The 23,641-nt window shown below is 41.5% G+C and overlaps 1 protein-coding gene across 1 annotated transcript; it reads right to left on the minus strand.

Annotated features, from left to right (window-relative positions):
- Positions 1-1,306: 1,306 nt before the first annotated feature.
- On the minus strand, positions 1,307-2,257 carry LOC115970139. Its single transcript, XM_031089806.1, has one exon. It carries the CDS (start codon positions 2,255-2,257, stop codon positions 1,307-1,309), a length of 951 nt encoding a protein of 316 aa, XP_030945666.1.
- Between the last annotated feature and the right edge of the window lie 21,384 nt (positions 2,258-23,641).

The raw sequence follows: 23,641 nt of genomic DNA on the forward strand, positions 1-23,641 counted from the left end.
CTGCAGGTCGTTTAGATGCTTTCCCTCGTCCTGACTTTTCACCAACATGTCATCTACGTAGATTTCTACATTTCGCCCAATTTGTGGACGAAACATGTGGTTAACCAACCTCTGATATGTTGCCCCAACGTTCTTTAGACCGAAGGGCATCACCTTATAACAGAATAAGCCTTGACTTGTGACAAAGGATGTCTTCTCTTGATCTGCATCGTCCATCCTTATCTGATTGTATTCGGAGAAAGCATCCATAAAGCTAAGCAGCTTGTGTCCCGCAGTGGAATCTACCAACTGGTCAATGCGAGGCAACGGGTAGCTATCTTTGGGGCAAGCCTTATTCAGATCCGTAAAGTCTACACACATTCTCCATTTACCGTTTGCCTTCTTGACCATTACTACATTGGCCAGCTAGCCTGGATAATAAACTTCTCGAATGAACTTCGCTACGGTTAACTTCTGCACTTCTTCTTTGATAGCATTGTCTCTCTCGGGAGCAAACACCATTTTCTTCTGTTGTACAGGCTTAGAGGAAGGATACACATTTAGACGGTGGGTAATGATGCTAGGGTCTATACCCGGCATGTCCTCACGACTCCAAGCAAATACATCAATACTTTTCCTCAAGAAACAAACAAGGTCCTTCTTAATCCTTTCTTCTAAATCTGCTCCAACCCTGGTGCACCTTTCAGGGTTTTTTTCGTCTAAAGAAATATCTTCCAACACTTCAATGGGCTCAACCACCATTCTCTTTTCTTCAATATTCATCGTCTGAACTTGCTCATCCATGGCCAACATGGCCAGGTAGCACTCTCTTGCTGCCAGCTGATCTCCCTGAACTTGTCCTATCCCATGCTCCGTTGGAAATTTGACTGACAGGTGGTAAGTAGACATAACTGCTTTCCAACTATTTAAAGTTGGTCTTCCAATTATAGCATTGTAGGAGAATGAACAATCTACCACCAAGAAATTCATGTCCCTGGCTACCTGTTGTGGGTATGCCCCCACCACGATAGGTAATGTAACAGTGCCTACAAGCTACACCTTCATTCCACCGAATCCTACCAAGGGTGAGTTTGCTGGACGAAGTTCGTCTCGTCTGAGCCTCATTTGTTGAAAGCCAGGGTAATATAAAATATCTGCTGAACTTCCGTTATCCACCAACACCCTTCTAGTTGTATAATCGGCAATTAGCAAAGTCAGCGTCCGTGAATGTGATTGCTTGCTCGTCCGTGGTCATCGTCCTTGGAGATCGTCCAAAGAGTTGAACATTCTACACTACTTTCAGATACGTCTTCTTGGATTTGGACGACTAACCGACTGAGTTTCCTCCTATAATAACTCTAATCTCTCCAAGCGGGGGTTGCGACGACTCTTCTCCCTTCCCTTTCAACTTCTCATCCTTATGCTCTCGTCCAAGGAAATTTCTCAACTTTCCTTGTCTTATAAGATTTTCAATCTGCTGTTTTAAATCATAACATTCATCCGTGTCGTGCCCATGGTCTCTATGGAAGCAGCAATACTTGTTTCTATTGCACTTATTGGGATCTCCCTTCATTTTCTCTGGCCATTTCAAGGAAGGATCTTCCTTGATTTGCATAAGGACCTGTTCAAGTGTTGTGTTAAGTGGCGTGTATTGTTGATTCCGTGTTGAAGGACCAGCCCTCTTACCATCCCGGTCCTTTTTATCTTTCGTCCGTCCCTTTTTTGGACGAGGGGCTTGCTCGGAGTGGCGTATGGAGTTTGCTTCCATTCTTTCAGCTCTCTTCCTCTTCTTGGCTATGATCGAGTCTTCTGCATTCATAAAGTTCTGGGCTGAATGGACGAGTTCAACCATGGATTGAGGCTCCTTCTCATAAAGCTTGTGGATGAATAAATTAGAATTAACCCCATTGTGAAAGGCCGCCAATAGTAGCTTATCATCCACCTCATCCACCGTCAAGGCTTCCTTGTTAAAGTAAGTGATAAAGGACCACAGGCTTTCATTCTCCCCCTGTTCTATGGTCAACAGGCTGGACGAAGAACGCTTGTGTCTCTGTCCCCTAATGAAGTTATTAACGAACAACTTGCTTAACTCTTCAAAAGAACTTACCGAATTCGGGGGTATTTTACTGAACCACACTCGTGCCGGACCTTTAAGGGTGGTAGGTAAGGCTCTACACATAAGTTCATTAGGGACCCCCTGAAGGTGCATTGTAGTCTTAAAAGTAGTAATGTGATCAAACGGGTCACGCGCTCCATCATACGAATCCAAGGAAGGCATCTTGAATTTTGGAGGCAAGGAGTGACTGTAAGCGACTAAATTTCTAGCTTGAAATAAATCAAACAAGTAAAATAGTTTCACAAATGCGAATTTGTATTGATGATTGTGTGGTACAATTCTCTGGAATTACAAAAGAGTGATCCTCTGATTCGATCTCCTTGCAAAACTTATTAATTAGATTTATGGTAATGTGGATTTGACTTGAACACAAAATATCCTTCAATTTGGTTGATGGATGGATCGAAGATTACTGAAACGGAATTACAATGAATCTCTAGCTATGAGCTTGTTTAGAAATCCTTTGTTCTTCGCGTTCTTCATGTTCTTCGTGCGTTCTTCGTCTTCGAAGGTTTGTGGTGGAAGTTCTTCGGAGCTTTAGAGGCTTGAATCCGTTGAGCTTCAATGATTTGTGAGTTGTTGATGTTTTCGGACACTTTTGGCTTGATTCCCGTGAACTTTAGGATCTAGGCAGATGATCTTGATGATTCTGCTTCGAATGTTCTTCGATTTTGGGGTTGAAGTTCTTGAAGGCTTTGAGGCTTGATCTTCACAGAGCTTTTTCACTTCTGAATTTTTTTGGTCCTCTAAATGTCTCAGGAAGGCTTCTATTTATAGGAGTTTTGGGGTGGGTGAGCGACACGTGGCGGAGCTTGATTGGTGACACATGTCACAGCTTGATTGGTCCGCTTAAGTCATCGCTTACACGTGCGAGGTTGCTTGAGTCATCGCTTACACGTGCGAGGCTGCTTGAGTCATCGCTTACACGTGCGAGGCTGCTTGAGTCATCGCTTACATGTGCACTGATGCGTGATTGGCTCTTGCATGACACTTGGCAAATTTCTGTTGGCTTCTGAATAGTGATAGCAAAACCTAGCAGCAATACATGGTGTTCTGTAATTGGCTGTATTTTGTGGACTTGGTAATGTGACGTGTCAGCTTGTGATAGGTCGGGAATTTTCCCTCTCTACAAATGCCCCCTCGAGACTCGTTCACGCACACAATTTCAGAGTGTGGTGTGGGAATGAGTTTCGAAAAAATGGATTTTTGGTGCTTGACTATTTAAGTGAAGTAGTTGAAGGTAGTGGAGCTGCTGAAGGTGGTGGAGCTTTCAGAAGGATGAGATAATTTCCGAAGAGTAGACCCACCCATATGAAAGGCTTTGATGAGACCGGAAAAAGGTCTGCAAGTATTTGAACGTACTTGCGTGACGGAGCCTTCTTAGCAGAGATTAAGTTGAAGTACTTTCAGAAGAGCATTTTGGATCGTTGGCGGCGATCACAAGATGTTGAAGATGGGGAAGATGAGAGAATGGTGGCTGGATACAGCATGCAGGGTCATGGAACTAACCTCGTGTTCTTAAGAACTTCTGGCGAAGTTATTTCAGAAGATCACGCTTTAGATTACAACGAGGACAGGTGGGAAAGTGGTTGAATGCGCCTGCATAATTGTATCACTCAAGTTAAGTTGAAGTAATTTCAGAAGCTTATGTATTCTGGGTATGCTGGTAGTGGCAACGAAGAAGATGGAGATGAAGCAAAGCAAATGAGCAAAAGCATACACCACCATGGTGCTAGCCCTGTATGCTGGGACCCTTCTGGTGTAGATGTTTATGGGAAGTACAACTTTGAATATGGGACTGACTGTGTGTTGCATGGGGTCTGGCAGCAAGTAACCGAATGTGCCTGTGTGATGGGACCATGCCAACGGATGTTATGTTGAAGTAATTTCAGAAGAGTACCTTCTGAAATTCTTCAAGCTGATTTTAAGTTGGAGTAATTTCAGAAAATAAATTTTGAGGTACCAGCAACGATGACCTTTAGGTCCCGTAGTAGTGGGGACATGGAATAAGGCTTTGATGACCATTTACCGGCACCAAAGGCTGAATTCTGATGAGCTGGCACCTTGGAGGTTGTTTTAAGTGTTGATGGAAAACAATTTGTAGGATACCCCAACACTTTTTTACCATCTTCATTTACTGCCATTTGTTGGAAAAGCACAGAAAAAATGAAAGATGGAGCTAACTTGTGAACCTGGTTTGGAAACCAGACAAGTTGCTGTTTGTTCCGAACCACTGCTTCTGCTGGAAGACCAAGCAATTGGAAAGAGACTACAGGAGCCCTGAGGTTAGGAACAGGTGCTTCTGCTGGACTTGGATTTCCTGGCCAACCAAGTCCAAGGAAACATGGAACCAAAATGCAGACCTTGTTACGAGTAATTTTATGGACAAAGGTGGTCGTTGAGTGGAGAAACAAAGTTTATTTGGATCTCAAAACTGCAATGATGTTGTAAATAGGGTTTCGACCGAACCATGGGAGGGTTGATCTCAAACCGATTATGAAGCAAAATCGGTTGCTAGGTGTTGAGAATGATGAGATCATAGTGAAAAATGGTTGTGAAAAGGAGGATTTGAAAATCTAAAAGAAGCAACTCTTCATTTCATGATTCAGCGTATTTTTTTTCTTTTTTTTTTTTTTCGGATGAGTCTTTGATGAACTCGGCCCTCCTATTTATAGTAGAGAGATGAAGAATGGTAGGTAAGTAGTCAAGAATGGTAATTGAGAATTTTTTGTGGGAATGGTAGATGGGAACGGTAGGTGGAAATGGTAGGTGGGAACGGTAGGTGGGAATGGTAGGCACCGAATGAGAATGTTAGGTTGAATTAATGACCCAGTGTAACCTCAAGTTCTGACACACTTGTGAGAGTTCATTTATATTTGGAGAGAGAAGTTTTGATGAAGTCTGGAGAATAACCCTGAGGAGATCCCAATTAAATGGATGAATCTCAAATTTTGATCTCAGGAGTTTAAGTTTTGGACATCGTCAATACTTCAAAGATGTGGGGGTTTGATTGGTGATCACCAAATCCAAAATAAGTGGATTTCAAAATCAGAATCTTTGAGAAGGTCCGAACAGGACAAGTTTTGCTCGAATGTCTTGATTCTTGGCCAAAGTTCACTTCAAAGCCAACAGTTGTAGAATCACACCATTTGAGCAATTTTGGATTCTCAAATGAAGAAACAGACCCCAAATTTGGAATGTACACGAAAAATTGAGAAAGGCAAGTGTGACTTGAAAATTTTGACTTTAGGTTGATTTCAACATCAAAGTCAACTATCTTGGAATTTGAGCCATTTGTACAGTTTTCGAGTCTCACATGATGAAACGGACTCCAAAATTGGAATGTACTCGAAAAATTGAGCAAAATAGGTCCATCTCAAAAATTTTGACATTTGGTCAACATTTGCACAAAAGTCAACTTTTTGGAGACTGGACGTTTGCACAATTTTCGAGCCTCGAATGAAGGAATGGGCCCCAAAATCGGAATGTACTCGAAAAATTGAGTGGGACAGGTCCGTTCTGAAATTTTTGACTTTTTGGCCATGGTCAAGGGTCTACTTGGTCAAGGTATTTTCTCTCACTTTTTTTTTTTTTTTTTTTTTTTCAGGCGGTTCGGATCCGGGTCAATTTTGCGGGTCGGTCAGAGTCAAACCGGGTTGTCTGATCAAACGGGTCAACCGGTTAGTGGATAATGACGTCATCCATGACGTCATAACACTAGGCGTACGTGCGGCATGTGTGGATGATGACGTCATCCATGACGTCTAGGGCACGTGTGGCACGTGGCACGTGTGGGCTCTGGCTGCCTCATCGGCGCGTGAGACTGAAGGCCACGCCGCCGAATCTTTTGGCGGCGCTTGGCGGCGCGTGCTTGGGCGTTTAGGCCTTAAATTTTTGGGTTTTGTTGATACAAGGCCGTTCGAGACCCCTGTCTGGTCAGTTTTGTAAATTTCTGAGCAGGTTTGCACAAATCCGAAGGCTTAGGTCGCGGTTCATTGAGAGATTGTGGCGGCGCACGGAGGCGGATGCGGCCGTTTCTAGGCTTGAATTTTTTTTGGGTTTTGTAGATTGTGAGCCGATGGATCTAGTGGTGGTTTCTGTTTTCTGAATTGGTGTCCCGATTTGCACGGATTTGAAGGATTAAACCGTGGGTCTTCGCGAGTTTGTGGCCGTGCGTGGCGGTGCATGGTGGCTCCGCTGCTGAAGATCTTCCTGGGTTTTGTTCATCAAAGTCCTTAGAAGATTTCTGTGGGTTGATTTTTTGTGAAACCTTGTCAGAAATTGTAGAAATTTGGAGTGGGAGACCGCAGCCATTGTTGGATTTGTTGCCACCTTGGTCTACATTGGTGCTTGCCGTTCTGACAACGCTTGACAATCCAGGCAGGGAGTAGTTGCAGAGTAACTACTGAGTGTCTCTGCTGATCTCAAGGAGTTGGTGGCAGTTGGCTCCGTTGCTGAAGGTTTTTTTTTTTTTTTTTTTTTCTGGGTTTTGTATATCAAAGTCTTTAGAGGATTTATGTGGGTTGATTTTTTTGTGAAACCTTGTCAGAAATTGTAGAAATTTGGAGTGGGAGACCGCAGCCATTGTTGGATTTGTTGCCACCTTGGTCTACATTGGCGCTTGCCGTTCTGACAACGCTTGACAATCCAGGCAGGGAGTGGTTGCAGAGTAACTACTGAGTGTCTCTGCTGATCTCAAAGAGTTGGTGGCAGTTGGCTCCGTAAAGCAAGAAGCTTCTGTGGATCTCTATATAAAGCCACTCAGGCATGCACTAGCTTGTGCAAACATAACCTCTAAAAACAAGCATACATAATACTATGGAGAAACCATGCACGCCCTCTTTCTCTCTTTTTTTTTTTTTTTTTTTAATTTATTTATTCATTTTCTATTATTTGATAATAATAATAATAATAATAATAATAATAATAATAATTTTTTTTTTTTTTTTTACAGCTATCATGACGCTCTTTTTTAAAGATTCGAAGATTGGCGAAGAATCAGCTTTGTTTATTTATAGGAAGAAAGATGGCAAGGATGCGAAGGCTACGACTTTGATTGTTCGTTCACCCATAATTGGAAGATTTTCAGAAAAATGGGGTCGTAACTCTTATCCTCTCCATTTGCCGAAATGGTCACAGATCGTCCCTTCTGATGGCGGCTCTAACTTGGAAACAACTATCCTTCTTGCTTCACACCACAAAAATGTTGCTAGATCAAAGCCGTATAACACTTTAGGGCGAGAGATAATTGCAAAACGTGCGGATTGGGATTTTTCCTTTAGCGTGAATGGAGGGTTTTCCTACTTCTCCCTTTATTGGGATTGGCTAGAAGATGTGCTCAGTCGGTGTAAACACCTCCTTGATGTAACCCACCTCTACAGTGCTGTCTTTGCTTCTTTGTTCACATATGATTATGATGAGAATCTTATGAAAGCATTTTGTGAGTGTTGGAGTTCGTCAACCAATACCCTCCATACCTCAGTTGGGGAAATTTCCATCACCCCATGGGATCTCTTCGTTCTCGGTGGACTTCCTTGCACCGGTGCATTTTATGACGAAGTAGTACCCAATGCGCAAGAACTAGATGGAATCAATGACCAAGGACGACCTTATCTGCCGTACAGCTGTCGCTACCTATTCCTAGCGTATCATCATCTTCAAAACCGGTTGAAGAGACAAGGGAAAGTAAGTGTTCGCGACTGGATTACTTTTTGGTATAGAGGAAATAACAAGTACCCAGCTCCTAGAAAACCAGCGAGACGGACAACCATTCCCAAGTGTAGTCAGAATCCTTTAGGTGAGATAAAGGAGCATGGACCCTGGTTTGATAAAGAACACGGGGTCTTTGCGGATCTTCAAGTTGAAGGTGATTTAAAGGAGGAGACCTACTTATCGGCGCTTCTTTCCTGTTGGCTGTGCATATTTGTCTTTCCTATCAAGGATCAGAACAGTATTCGTCCAGGCACTTTCAAGATTGCTAGTTCCATAGCTAATGGTCGTTCATTCGGCCTTGCTTCCCCAGTATTGGCTAGCATTTATCGTGGACTTAACACTATTTCTTCCTCTCCTACCCCGAGCAAGTCTGGAGCTAGTTTTGCCATCCACTATGTTTATGCCTGGGTAGGTCATTTCTTCCGAAGCAATCGCCTTACCCATGATAAACCATCTGATGCTTTGATGACTAAATATTCTGGTGTGGGCTATGCCTCTCCGTTCAATGAATTCTCTGCACGCAAGCACATACGAAACGCCACCAACTTTCTTTGGCACCGAACTGCTTTCAAGAAAAACTACGACCAGACTTTTATTGATAATGATCGTTTATCCATTCAGAAGTTTGACTACTTTATGAGCCTTCGCTCGGGGTACTTGTCACTTCGATGTGAAGATCAACACATTGTAGAGCCATATAGTCCTCACAGATTCAGTCGGCGTTTTGGATTTCATCAAGACATTCCAGGTGATTTGAAGGAAGAAATTCATACAGGTTCTTTAAAAGACCTATGCCAATTCTACCAATCCTTCACTCGATGCAACACAGATTCTAAGGTACTCATTTCAGCTTTTGCCACCGACTTTGGAAGTCGAGTCAGACATAGCTACAAACAATGGTGGGAAAGGGTTTGCGGAAATGATTTTACCAAAGGAACAGATCTTCTTGCTGACATTGCCTCCTTCCCTGTTAAGTTAGTAACATCTAACAAACCTCAGAGGGGAAAGAGGGAACTACAAGACCCATACATTCCACAGCCTTTGTCAAAGTTTGCACGACGTCGTTTTGAAGATGGTAATCATTCAAAGGACTCATCTCAACATAACGAAGTCACTTGCAGTCAAGGCACCAAAAGTCCATTTGTTGTACCAGTTAGAGATGCCATTAAAATTTCTGAAGAGGAGGTGTGTAATGACCTAGGCTCCAATTGGAGACATTCGAAGAGTCCAATGGAGGGTGTTGATCTAGAGAATTCTATTAATCATGCGCATCTTTTTGCAAACAGTGAGTCTTCTATTTCAAAACCATCTGTGAAGAGTTCAGATCTCAGGAGGTGTAAGTTTGCTGATGTTGGTACGTCGTCCAAATTTCCGATTGAGACAGAAAGGGCACCTCTCCCATCCCTGCAACCGACTAAACCTCCGGAAGTCTCTGTGTTTCAAGCCAAGGCGCATATTTCTTCCGTGCGTAGGAAAGGGGCTTCTATGCTAGGAGATGTTCTTCTAAATAGACTTTCGAATCTTTCTGTAGACACCATCCTCCCACAAGCTGAAGTACATGAAATTTATAGTGGGGTTGAAAGTTTTGGAGTGGACCCTCAACACTTGCGTGAGAATGTTGACAAATATTGTGAGGGTATCGCAGACTATTTGAAGATGAAGGAATCTCTGAACAAACGACCAAGTCCTACTATCTTATCTCAACGCCAGACTGAAGTTGAATTCCTCCTTTCTGAAGCATCGCAGAAGAAAGCATCTTTGAAGACCAAACTTGATGCTGTTAAATTGAGGATGGTCGACCTGAAAACCGAGCTCGTCCAACTAGAGCAATCGCTTTCTCAAATTGAGACTCATCAAGTTGAACAAGACAATATTGTGCAAGACTTAGAAGAACAACTTGAAGAAGTCAAGTCTGCCCCCGTTCTTGAAGACCAGGATATAGAGGCTTTAGAGAAGATACGAGTCCTTCTGGAAGATAATCGTTCTAGCTTGAAAGATTTGAAATGGATGTCATAATTTCTTTCGTTTTAATTCCCTTCATATATGTCAACATGCTTTCCTCTTGTACTATTTTCCTTTCATCAATCAATAAAGAAGACTTTATTTTCTGTTCCTTCATTCATTTTTTTTTAGTGCGTGACTGAACTCAGCAAAGGATACTAAGTTGCCTACGTACCCTTGAGAGGGATCAAGTCATCACGTAGTTCAAATGATTTTTTTTTTTTCTCTTTTTTTTTTTCGAGACTGAACTTAGCAAAAGATACTAAGTTGCCTACGTACCCTTGAGAGGGATCAAGTCATCACGTAGTTCAAATGATTTTTTTTTTTTGATTTTTGATTTTTGATTTTTTTTTTGTTTTTCTTATGTGTTTTTTGCAAAAAAGGGGGCGCAGTGTGTAATAGTGGGTATCACCACTGATCGAACCCGAGATGGCCTCAAGGGTGACACGGGCGTCCAACCGCTACGCCACACTCGCAATTGTTGTCATGAAGTGAGATTAATTTCTCTTTATTGGTACGCTTTGAAGGGTAACGGGAAGACATCATGTACTCTTGCAGCGCTACAGTGGGTAGTTTAAGCTCTTACCGAGGAGCAATCCTTGATTTTCAAGCATAGAAGCGTTTGAGGAACTTCCCATTGATGGGGCCGATCCTTACACCATCATTATCAATCAACTTGTAAGCTCCATTGGTGTAGACTTCTTGCACAACATAAGGTCCATCCCATTTTGAAGTGAACTTATTGCCTGTACGATGAGTTGTGATGATAGGTCTTCGAACGGCGAGGACTAAGTCACCAACTTGGAATGATCGTGGCTTGACTTTTTTATTGAATGCACTTGAAAGACGAGCTTGGTAGCATTCAAGGCGTTGTTGGGCCTCGAGCCTTTTTTTATCAAGCGCCTCTAATTCTTGCAACCTGAGCTTGGCATTTTCTTCTCCAGTCAATCCTTCTTGAATGGCAATCCGTAATGATGGGATTTGGCGTTCTAACGGAAGGACGGCTTCAACTCCGTAGACAAGAGAATAGGGCGTTGCTTGAGTAGGCGTTCGAAATGTTGTTCGATATGCCCATAAGGCTTCTCCGATTCTTTCATGCCAGTCTCGCTTTGTCTTGGATACCACTTTCTTCAACAAACTGCCAAGTGTTTTGTTAAACGCTTCAGCTAGTCCATTTTCCGGGGCATTGTACATGAAGGAGTTGTATTGCTTAAATTCAAACTTCTCACATAGCTCTGTCATCAGCCTATTGTAGAATGGTTTGCCATTATCAGTTATGATATACCGAGGGACACCATACCGATAGATCAAATGAGTTCGAATGAAATTGACCACCGTTTCTTTCTTCACTTCTCTAAGGGGTACAGCTTCTGCCCATTTTGAGAAGTAGTCCGTTGCGGCCAAGATGTACAAGTGGCCACCGGATGACTTTGGTAATGGCCCTATCGCATCCAGTCCCCATGCATCAAAAGGCCAAGAAGCTACAGTTGGGTGTAGGGGTTCTGGCGGTTGATGGATGAAGTTCGCGTGATATTGACAAGCTTCGCACTTCTTAGCGCACTCCATAGAATCTTGTACCATCGTAGGCCAATAGTAACCCGTTCGTTTGATCCTGTAGTGTAACTTAGGACCTGACTGATGTGCACCGCATATGCCAGAATGAGCCTCCTCTAAGGCTTGTTTAGCCTCCTCCTCTCCTAAGCAACGGAGAAACAATCCATCAAATGAACGGCGGAAGAGAGTGTCTTTATAGTAAATGAATCGAGCAGCCCTCCGCCGAATTTCAGTCCTGTGGCGTTTATCATCCGGGAGTCTTCCATGTTGAAGGTATTCAATGATCACTTGTCGCCAATCTTCTTTTTCGACAAGGCATACAGAAATGATGTTGGCTTGCTCTTCTTCTTCTTCTTCAACCACGAGAGGTACCACCCACCTTTGGGAAATAGCGACTTTGGTTGTCTCTTCTTGGGATAATGCTAAGGCAGTAGCCAAATTAGTTAAAGCATCGGCCTGTCTATTCTCCTTCCTTGGTATATGCTCCAATGTGGTGGCCTCAAAATTTGCTAGCAATTTCTTCGCATATTTGCAATAGGGGATGAGGTCTTCTTTCTTAACGTCATATTGCTCCAAGATTTGGTTGATAATTAATTTGGAATCCCTAAAGATCTCAAGCTGCGCTATGCCCATCTCAATGGCCATTTGTAGACCAATAATCAATGCTTGATATTCAGCTACATTGTTAGAGCAAAGTTCGCTTAATGAGAACGAGTACAGAAGTATTTGCCTTTGTGGAGAAACAAACACTACACCTGCCCCCGCTCCTTCTCGACGTGCAGCCCCATCGAAAAACATAATCCATGGTGGCATTTCTTCAATGTAAAACACATCTTCATCCGGGAAATCATCGGAGAACTCCCAATCAGATGGGACTGGGTGATCAGCTAAGAAATCTGCCAATGCTTGTCCTTTGACAGCTTTTTGTGGAATGTATGCAAGGTCATATTGTTGTAGCAAGACTGCCCATTGAGCTATACGACCCGAAACCACTGGCCTAGAGAGGACATATTTGATCGGATCCGCCTTTGCTATCAAACGGACTGTATATGCTTGCATGTAGTGCTCTAGTTTGTCTATGGCAAAGAAAAGAGCGAGGCACATCTTTTCGATAGGAGAGTAATTTAATTCAGCCCCATTGAGAGTTCGACTTAGATAATAAAGGGCTCTTTCTTTCCCCTCTTTATTTTCCTGCGCCATAAGAGCACCTAGAGACCTTTCTTGGGCCGCAATATACAGCACCAAAGGCTTTCCTGGGATAGGAGCACCTAAAACTGGAGGATTAAGCAAGTACCTTTTGATGAGCGCAAAAGCATTGCTACAAGCCTCATCCCATTCAAAGTGCACATCCTTTTTCATCAATCTATTGAAAGGTTGACATCTACCGGCCAAATTCGAGATAAATCGTCGTATGTAGGCCAGTTTTCCCTGCAAGCCTCTAAGTTCTCGTAGATTCTTGGGCTCTGGCATTTTCTGGATAGCTTCAATTTTGGACTGGTCAATTTCAATACCGCGGTGCCTCACAATGAAACCAAGAAATTTTCCAGATGTTATGCCAAAAGCGCATTTGCGGGGGTTCATTTTAAGCTGATACTTTCTCAGTCGGGTGAACACGGATCGTAGATCTGCCAGATGGTCTTCCCTCCTTTTTGTTTTAACCACCAAATCATCGACATAACACTCCACGTATTTATGAAGTACATTATCAAAGATCTTCTGCATGACCCGTTGATAAGTAGCACCAGCATTCTTTAGTCCAAAGGGCATCACTTTGTAACAGTAAATTCCCTTAGGGGTACGGAAAGCTGTAAGCTGCTCATCCTTAGGATTCATTCGAATTTGGTTGTAACCCGAAGATCCATCCATGAAAGATAAAGCTTCATGACCAGTAGTGGCATCAACCATGACCTCAGTGATGGGTAATGGAAAATCATCCTTGGGACATGCATTGTTTAAATCTCGAAAGTCAACGCACACTCGGATTTGTCCATTCTTCTTTTTGACAGGGACGATGTTAGCGATCCATTCCGGGTACTGTACTTCACGAATGAAGCCTGCTTCAATGAGCTTATTGACCTCGGTTTCTATTTGAGGGATAAGCTCTGGCCGAAAGCATCTTTGAGCTTGTTTGACTGGGCGCACGCCCTTCTTTACTGCCAAATGGTGTAGAGCAATACTCGGATTGAGCCCAGGCATTTCCTTGTAAGTCCAAGCGAACACATCTTTGTACTCTACTAGGAGCTTGAGGTATCCTTCCTCTTCTTCAGGGGTAAGAAGCGCACTGATGAAAGTTGGCCGGGGTTCTTCAACAGTTCCTAAATTGATCTCTTTAAGTTCATCAACTGTAGCTTGTCCTCCATCTTCCAAGGCTGGAGGAGCTTCATCGACCTCTTCATTGGTTGCTTCAGCATCTGACAGTGTACTCTCTTCTATTGTAATATGAAACAAGGATGATACCTCTTCAATTTCCTCATCATGGACGGGTGACTGACTTGTATGTACAATCGTTCGTCTTTTGACTTTGAGCGATCCTTCAGTGTTGATTTCCAAGGTAAAGTTACGTTTCATGCGTGAAGGAATGCTACTGCGAATCTCATCATTGGCTTTCTTCTCCCCTTGAACGTCAAAGTTTATTGAACTTTGAGAATGACTATTAATAGGCCTTTTCGTTGCCCCCAGTCGATCAAAGACTGATTTACAAGCAAGAGTGTCCCGATTTGGTGTTAAACAAGTTGTATTTAACCTGTCGAACACTGTGATTCGTGATGACGAGGCGTCGATGCGATCAAACACCGAGACATGGGGTGAAGAATGGTCTTTTCCTTGATTTGAACTTTTGCCGACCTCCACCGTTATGTATTGGGAACTTGAAGGATCGCTTCTTTTCTTGATCCATATCTGAGCTGGTTGTTCGGGAGTATAACCTAATCCGGTCTTTGGGATATGAATTTCATGCCCTTCAAGCCGCATTTTCCTTTGTGTTTTGCTAAGGCCATGCATCTTTTCTCCGGTGGCTTCTGGAATTAGCTTCCCTAAGTCTTCTCGTTTTGAGAAATCGTAGCCTGCTTTGGCTAACAGCCTATATGCCTTTGGGTCGAACCATTCTTTTGTCCGCCCACTTGGTAGAATACCATGCTCTATCGGAGTTTGCAAAGACCTCACGAATCCATTTAACGGCTTCGAGGGCAAAGGATTTGTGGATGAAGTTAAAGGCATGACATGATCTTCTTTCAATATGGCTACATCCTCCATCGTGAGCTTTGCAAGTCTTCCCATGTCTTTTGTAGGTTGAAGGCATTCCGCGAATGGTGATTGTCCATTCTTGCGGTGTGATAATGGTATATACCGAAGGAAGCGTTCTGGGCCTTTCTTTGGAGAAGAAATGTCCTTTTTGGCGATGAATTTAACATGCTCTTTTTCATCCTGTTTACTTTTCATAGACGGGATCTCAACTGGAAGAACCTCGCTAGAAATGTCTTCTTTTGCATAAAATTTTGCATCAGCAAAATGAGCTTCGGTTTCTGCAAAAGGCTTTAAATCGGCATCGACCTTTTTTATTCCATTTTGAAAGAACTTGAAGCATTGATGCAAGGTTGATGGCACTATTCCATTTTCATGGATCCAAGGACGTCCTAACAACATGTTGTAGGTCGTCTTAGCGTCAATGACGTGGAACAAGACGTTGCTTTTCAATTCTCCAATGGATAATTCTAGGTGGATCAGGCCGATTGCACGTTGTCCTCCTTGATTAAAACCTTGGATGACCAAACGACTGTGTGATAATTCTTCCATAGTAAAACCTAGTCGTTTCATGGTCATTTTTGGAAGTATGTTAACGGCTGAACCTCCATCAACAAGGATACGCTCGATCCTTTGTTCACGAGCATAACCAGAGACATAGAGTGGGCGATTGTGGGGCTTAGAGCCTAACAATAGATCCTCATCAGTGAAAGTCAAGTCTGGAGAGCATGCGTAACATCCCTGTGTTTGTTGAAGCGTATTGGTATGAGGGGCGTATATCTCTGGCTCCTCAAGAGCTCGGGTGAGCACTTCTTTTGGTGATGTGGGGGATTGCAAGGGTTCAACTTCATCGACCTGAGATTGGAATTTCTCCAAAGATGACAAGGTCTCTTTTGGATCATCATGGTCAACGTCCTCCTTTTCGTCCTGGATTTCGCAACGAGAAATTGTGTGGACGGCCTCGGCTGAGTCATTTTGAAAGAATTTCCTGGGAAGAATTCTTCCAATGTGATGAGCTTTCGAGATTTTTGGATTTGTGCTGAATCTTCATACACTTTTGTTCCTAGTCTCCCTTGCCTCTTATCACTCATTCTTTTTGACCAAGGCTGAATCTGGTTTTGTGCTCTTCTGGACTCTCGGGTGATCAAATGAAGAGGGAATGCTCGTTTCTTCTTCCATCTCTTGCGAGTAACTATCGTCCAGCCTTCTTCCTCATCCATCGTTGACCTTTTATCATCATCTGAATTATAATCAGGTGCTTTTTGTGAGAGCTGAATTTGAACCGGTTCTAGAGAACCAAAATGGATGAGCGTGGTATTTGCCCCTTGCTTAGTATTTGGAGACAGGGAACTAGGTAACCCACAAGAAAATGTGACCGGGTTTGACTGAGCGACATCATTAAAATCCAAGTCGATTTTCCTTTCCTTGGCTAGCTTCATGATGAGTTCTTTAAGAACAAAGCATTTTTGGATTGGATGACTTATGATGCGATGATACTTACAATAGTTCGGGTCATCAACTTTTCTCATCTCTTCCAGTCGTTTGCATTCTGGCAATTCAATTAATTTCAACTTGAGCAGTTGTTCTAGCATTTCAGGCATATCGGTGTCTAGGAAAGGATAGACCTTTTGTTCCCATTCCTTAAGTGATGAGCGACGCGTTTCACGCTGTTGACCTCCTTCGGGCCTCTTTTCATTGGCCTTCACATTTTTTGTTGAAATTTTGACTGGGGCAGGATTGACATTCATTGAATCTTTGATATTACTTTTCGCATTCCTGTCATTTTTCCTTATTTCCCGTCTTTCTTTCCTTTCCTCAGGTACGGGAGGTTTCGTATTTCCATGGCTGGAAATACTTAATTCCATGTCGTGCGCCCGAGTTGCCAACTCTTCAAATGTTCGGGGCTTTACTCCTTGAAGGATGTAAAGAAGTCCCCAATGCATGCCTTGGATGCACATCTCTATGGCAGATATTTCAGTAAGTCTATCCTTGCAGTCTAGACTCAAAGAACGCCACCGATTGATATAATCAACGACGGGTTCATCCTTCCACTGTTTAGTATTGGTAAGCTCCATCATGCTTACCGTGTGTCGTGTGCTGTAGAATCGGTTGAGAAACTCCCTTTCAAGTTGTTCCCAGCTATCGATTGACTCGGGCTCTAAGTCTGTATACCAATCAAAGGCATTCCCCTTTAAGGAACGGACAAACTGCTTTACAAAGAGGCCTCCTTGAGTCCCTGCGTTCTCGCAAGTTTCTACAAAGTGAGCAATGTGTTGCTTAGGGTTTCCTTTGCCATCAAATTGCAAGAACTTGGGAGGTTGATACCCATTTGGCATTCTCATGTTATCAATGCGCTTTGTATAGGGTTTGGAATATATGAGAGAACTTGTGGAAGAACCTCCATATTGTGCTCGAATGGTGTTTTTAATCATATCCTGCAGTTGTTGGACAGATATTGAGGCCATTGAGGTGGAATGTCCGTGTTGAGAAGTGCCTTCTCCTTTTCCTTTATCACCCTTGACGTTTTCTCCTTTGAAGGTAAAGCCAGGTGGCTGCTCAGGGCCAAGGCTTGATTCACCCGAATCTTGTACCTCCAGCTTGTTCATTAGGGTTGCAATTTTGACGTCCTTTTCTTCAAGTGCCTTTGTGAGAAGGATGACTCTTTGTTCCATTTCAGCCATCTTTTCTTCCATGGTAGAGGTGTTAGTCATCATTACTGGCATGACCTCTATAGATGATGGAGAAAATGATGAAACAGGATGAGTTAGTGGTACTTCACTTCTTAAGTTTCTCATCACGGGCGAAGAGTTGATAGAAAAGGTCTTTGTTGGGGATGATTCATTACTGATTTCCAAATCTTCCGAGGTAGATGAATCTTTGGTGGTAGCTTTCCTATTTGCAAGAAAGTCCAGAGAAGTGTCAGCAGGAGATTGGTTTTCTTGGGTTGGTTGAGGTTGGAGTCGATCAAGAGCTTTAGATCGACTGCGAGTGATTGGGCCGACATACTCATCAGCACTGGAATCATCAACCACTGATTTTCGGACATTCTTGCTAGAGGCCATTGAAGTAGGTAGCAAGATGGTGATGTTGATTTCTTTCTTTGAAGGAGAATGAGATGAGAGGCAGAGATGTCCCACTGGGCGTGCCAGAATTTGTAAGCGACTAAATTTCTAGTTTGAAATAAATCAAATAAGTAAAATAGTTTCACAAATGCGAATTTATATTGATGATTGTGTGGTACAATTCTCTGGAATTACAAAAGAGTGATCCTCTGATTCGATCTCCTTGCAAAACTTATTGATTAGATTTATGGTAATGTGGATTTGACTTGAACACAAAATATCCTTCAATTTGGTTGATGGATGGATCGAAGATTACTGAAACGGAATTACAATGAATCTCTGGCTATGAGCTTGTTTAGAAATCCTTTGTTCTTCTCGTTCTTCGTGTTCTTCGTGCGTTCTTCGTCTTCGAAGGTTTGTGGTGGAAGTTCTTCGGAGCTTTAGAGGCTTGAATCCGTTGAGCTTCAATGATTTGTGAGTTGTTGATGTTTTCGGACACTTTTGGCTTGATTCCCGTGAACTTTAGGATCTAGGCAGATGATCTTGATGATTCTGCTTCGAATGTTCTTCGATTTTGGGGTTGAAGTTCTTGAAGTTCTTGAAGGCTTTGAGGCTTGATCTTCACAGAGCTTTTTCACTTCTGAATTTTTTTGGTCCTCTAAATGTCTCAGGAAGGCTTCTATTTATAGGAGTTTTGGGGTGGGTGAGCGACACGTGGCGGAGCTTGATTGGTGACACATGTCACAGCTTGATTGGTCCGCTTAAGTCATCGCTTACACGTGCGAGGTTGCTTGAGTCATCGCTTACACGTGCGAGACTGCTTGAGTCATCGCTTACACGTGCGAGGCTGCTTGAGTCATCGCTTACATGTGCATTGATGCGTGATTGGCTCTTGCATGACACTTGGCAAATTTCTGTTGGCTTCTGAATAGTGATAGCAAAACCTAGCAGCAATACATGGTGTTCTGTAATTGGCTGTATTTTGTGGACTTGGTAATGTGACGTGTCAGCTTGTGATAGGTCGGGAATTTTCCCTCTCTACAGTGACCATTGATGGAAGCCGTGGAAGGGGAATCTGTACGGTGAACTAGATCCTCTACAGGATTTTTTCTTCTCATGTTCTCCCTCATCTCATCCATAACCTTCCTCATGTAGTCAATCTCTCTCTCCAAGTGTGGCACCCTTCTTGATGTGGTGGCCCTTGATTGACTTTCAAGAACAGCACTTCTTCCATCTCCCTGGCTCTGGTCTTGTTCTTCCCCATATGCCTCATGTCGTTGCCTCCTAAGATGAATCTCCCTTGTCAGTTCTTGGTTCTGGCGAGTTAACTCTGCCATAGCGGCTACCATGGATTGCACATGAACAGAGGATGGTTGCATGGCAGGCGCAAATTGACGATCGCGATAGGGATGGCTAGAAGCATCCCTACTTTCTTGATGGCCTGGGCTAGTAGCCCTCGATCTAGTTTGAACCATTGCAGCCTTTTTGTCAGAGAAAGGAATTGTAAAACTCAATAAAGTTTAACGAAAATTCCCACAGACAACGCCAACTGATAATACTTAGAAAATCAGTAGGCTGGATGGCACGGATTTTGATGATTTTGGGGGCCTGAAAAAGAAGAAACGAAAGATCAGAGGAGACCGGGGTTGACCGGCCATAAACCCTCCGATGATAAAGTTAGTCTCTTATTCCGAAGTAGGGAATTCCAAACTTATGGGGATTGTGTCTGGGAAAAACTTACCTTTGTTTGTCGGAGATTCGTGTTTTTATAGGTTCAGGAAACGGTTATCTATTTAATAATTTCCCCTACCTTTACGAAGTTCGGAAAGTTTAGAGTACACCTCCATAATTGCCATGAAGGTTATTTTATGCTCCTTTTCTATAACCGTAGCTCGTCATAAGCAATGGATGAAAGGTCGTCCATTAGCTGTAGAATGGACACGACGAACTCGTCTAAAAACATCTATGGATGAGCTTGTCAAGGACGAGTAGCTCGTTTTCTGTTATTCCTTCTCAAGACGACCACTATGGACGAGTATGGAGTTGGCTCATTTTTTTAGACATCACCATTATTAAAAAAGAAACTTTGATAGTATTGTCTTTGTATTCATTTCAATACAAATTTTAAAAATTAAAAAATAAAAAAAAAACACTAAAAAATAAAAGAAAAAAAATTCATAAATGATTAAGTTTACAAAATTTAATGTTTACTAAACTGAAGCCTTTAAGCCTCAACCTCATGAACAAAAATTTTGTGAGTATTTGTAAGAAGAAAAGAACTTAGAAAAGTAAATAAATAAATAAAAAGGAGATCATTTGCAAGTTGACCTGGATATAAAAATTCCTACATGCTCATATTTTTCCTTCAGGTTTTGGGTGGGTTATGGGGATTTGGGTATAATTTTGAATCGGTCTATCGATTATTTGGCATATCTAGGTCATCAATTACAAGTTGATAGACTTTGTACACAATTCATTCCAAACAACTTAAAACATCACTTAGAGGTGAAACTCCTTGACAATATTGCTTTAATTCATTTTTAATTCGTAAAAAACCTGCAGATCTATCATTTGTGAAAAAAAAACCCCGATGCATCATCAAAATAGAAGAAGAAAAAACTCAATTGGGAGAAGCAAGTGCAGGCGCAAACACAAACGTGGGTGCAGGCACAAGCATGGAAGCAGACTCCGACGCAAGAGCGGATGCGGGTGCAAGCGTAGGTGCAGGAGTGGACGTGGGTGTAGGCGTGGACGCAGACAAGGATGGTGGCGCAAGCGCAGACATGGATGGGGGCATAGGGTCAAGAACAGACGAGGGCACGGGCGTGTACTCAAACTCAGGCATAGGTGTTAGTGAGGACGCATAGAAAAAAAATGAGATTACAAAAATAGATTTTAGAGAAATATTTTCAACAAAAAAAAAAAATGAAGAAAAAGGGAAAGAAAACCCTAAAAATATTTTACTAGGTATTTTTAGTGAAAATTGTTCAATAATCAAGAAAGATATAAGACAAGGAAGAGATCCAATGCTATTATTTGATGATGATGACATGACTTATCCTTTGATAATATATATGTTGAACAGATGAATTCAAAGTTAGAATGGTCGAGTGCTGTTTAATTTTAATATTAGAGTTTTATTCAATAAAGCATATTTGAATAGAAGTTAATTGGATGGCTGCACTAATTCTTCTCTTTCCTTACTTACTTTCATAGACGTGTTCTTTTACTTCCTTCCTTACTGTCATATACATATGTTCTTCCTTAATTGTTCATTATTCTTTTTATACTGAGATTTTGTTTTTGTTTTAATAATATTCGTTAAAAAAAAAAAAAAAAACTGTTTTCTTTTTTTAATCATCCGAAGTGTTTTTAACAGATTTTAGTGTCTTCACAGGATTTTATAACACCATACTATGAATTAGAGATTATTAATGAGCACAAGGAGGAGAAAGTGATGGCACCATATTCAAAGCAGGGGCTATGCATTTTGAAATGTGATGATTATTCAATGCAACCGATAATAAGTTAAATCCTTTAACTTAAAGGTTTGTAGCAGATTTTTAATATTGAGACTATGATCATGTTATATGTTCTGTTTTGTTTTTGTTTTTTTTGTTTTATCCCCTTTTTAGGGCAGGTTACAACATCTTACTCCAAGGGAGTGCTAAGCACATCTCATCTCAAGATTGACACACCTGAGGATGCAAAGTATGTAGACACACCTAAGGAAGTATGTAGACACACGTGAGGATGTAGAGTATGTATGGAAACAACCCCGAATGATCAAAAAATTAAAGGTAATTTTTTTTTTTACTTTTTTTTTTCTAATCCTATAAATAACTTGTTTTGTTTTTATTTTAATATTAGTCGCTGACCCACGCGTTGTGCTTGATTATTTTTTAAGGGTATTATTATTAATATTATTATTTTGCAATTTTGACAAATTTAATGGAGTAATGCATCTTGATGATGCTCAAAATTGTCAGTAGATCTATCGCCCAAACCCATAGTCTTCAGTAAAAGGTGAAGAGTAGTAAACCTGCAAAAATAGAAATACCTTCAAAGAGCACTGATGTGGTGTCGGCCTAAGACCCTCTAAAGGTTAAGTCAAAAACTCGCAATAAAATTTTAAGAAAGAGTCTCTGAATAGTATTTTTGCATACCTTGAGATTGGAGTATCTTGGTGTTTATATGAGGGTCTGTGGATGACTACTTTAGCTGAATTGTAGGGACATGGGGTTATCCATCAGCTAACTTGTAGGATATGAGAGTTATCCCATAACTGACTTGTAGGAGATGAGAGTTATCCCTTTACCGGTGATTGTGTGAATATAGAAGAGTCTTAGGTGATGCGATCATTGTAATGTAGGCTCAATGTGCGCATCTTTCTCGTCCGTCCCTATGGGTAACGGTCGCATATGAAGGTCAGGCTCGCGAATGCTTACTTGTCAACTCTTGTGTGCATTAGTTACATCTAATCTTCCATTTTTGATAGGTACGTAATTTTAGGAAGAGTAATCCATTCGGGAATAGTAACACGTTTGGGAAGAGTAACCCATTTGGGAAGAGTAACCCGTTGGGGAAGACTAGCTCTTTTGGGAAGACTAGATCATCTTTAGCATTGGAGTGGGGCTTGTAAACCGATCACAGAAAATGGTAGCGCTCGAGCAACGACCAAATATCATTGCGCTTCCCCATGGCGAAGGCCATGGCAGATTGGTGAAGCGCGTCGAGCTCATTACGAATCACTTTGTGAAAGAACAAAAAAATTAGAATCGATGACCTCACCTCCGAGCTCCTCACACAAGCAGCTTTCGTAGACAAAGAAGAAGATGACGAAGGCGAATCAACCTTGTTCATTGAATTTGGTAACACTACCACACCTCCCGACGTCGCCATATCTCTCTCAAACTTTCTCAAGAAAATTCTCTCTCTAAAAATAGAATTGTTAAATAAAACAATTGTTGTAGCCAATAACAATTGTTTTTCATTGTCTTTTATGTTAAATTAAACCATAACATATACATATACTTTTTTTTAAAACCTTTACATTTACTTTTAAATCATAACCTATACTTTCTTTTTGGACGTGAATCTTTACATATACCTTAAACTCTATACATCTCACTTCCTTGAATACGTAAAAATAGAGATATCTATTCTTTAATGATAGTGCCTAATAAGTTTTATCTTTTCTTTTCATGATCTCATTTGTAACATTTTTACTATTATCATATTTTATTGGCAGATGATTTGCATAATAGAGACATGAAATAAAAGGTAAAATTGTAGAACCGTTCATTAGATTTTTAAAAGTCGTGGTAAGTTTAAATGTGTATATTTAATTTTTGAAATCTTAATTCTACCATAGTCAGTTGACTAATTTGTACATCTCTAAGTCAATTGAACACATTTTGCATGTTACATATAAATCCTCTTTTCCATAAGGGTTGAAATAATGTGGACAATTTTTGCTAATATGGAAGTTAAAATTAAAATTTGTATACCTTGTCTTGATGTTGCCTAAAAACTTTGGCAATTCTCTTTCAATAATTATGAAAAGTTTAAGTAGTAATTCAAAAGGTAATTCATTTGTATGCTTATGTTTTTTTTTTATAAAACTCCATAGACTGAAAATATAAGCATACAATCAAGTATCAATCATCTAAAGTAGCTACAAGATCTGATACAAAGCTTTTTGCTAGCAGCCCTAGTCTTTGCTCATCCCAACTCTTTCCCTCATTCTGAAGTTGGGGGGGCAAGTGTCTACTGTCCAATAGAATGTGGTAGTCCAATATGATGATACCACATTGGAAGGGGGATGTCCACCGTCCCAGGGCAAGTGTCCTCTATCCAGTAGAATGTGGTAATTCAATATGATGATACCACATTGGAAGGGGGGTGTCCACCGTCCCATATACCACCATAATGTGCAAATGGAAAGCTGCTTTTCCATCATTATTAGCTTCCCCAT

Source organism: Quercus lobata, chromosome 12 (genome assembly GCF_001633185.2).
Source record: "Quercus lobata isolate SW786 chromosome 12, ValleyOak3.0 Primary Assembly, whole genome shotgun sequence".
Lineage (NCBI taxonomy): Eukaryota > Viridiplantae > Streptophyta > Magnoliopsida > Fagales > Fagaceae > Quercus > Quercus lobata.

Bases quoted from the DNA above. Each gene is read 5' to 3' on its own strand.
- LOC115970139 (XM_031089806.1), bottom strand. From the start codon at position 2,257: ATGCCTTCCTTGGATTCGTATGATGGAGCGCGTGACCCGTTTGATCAC.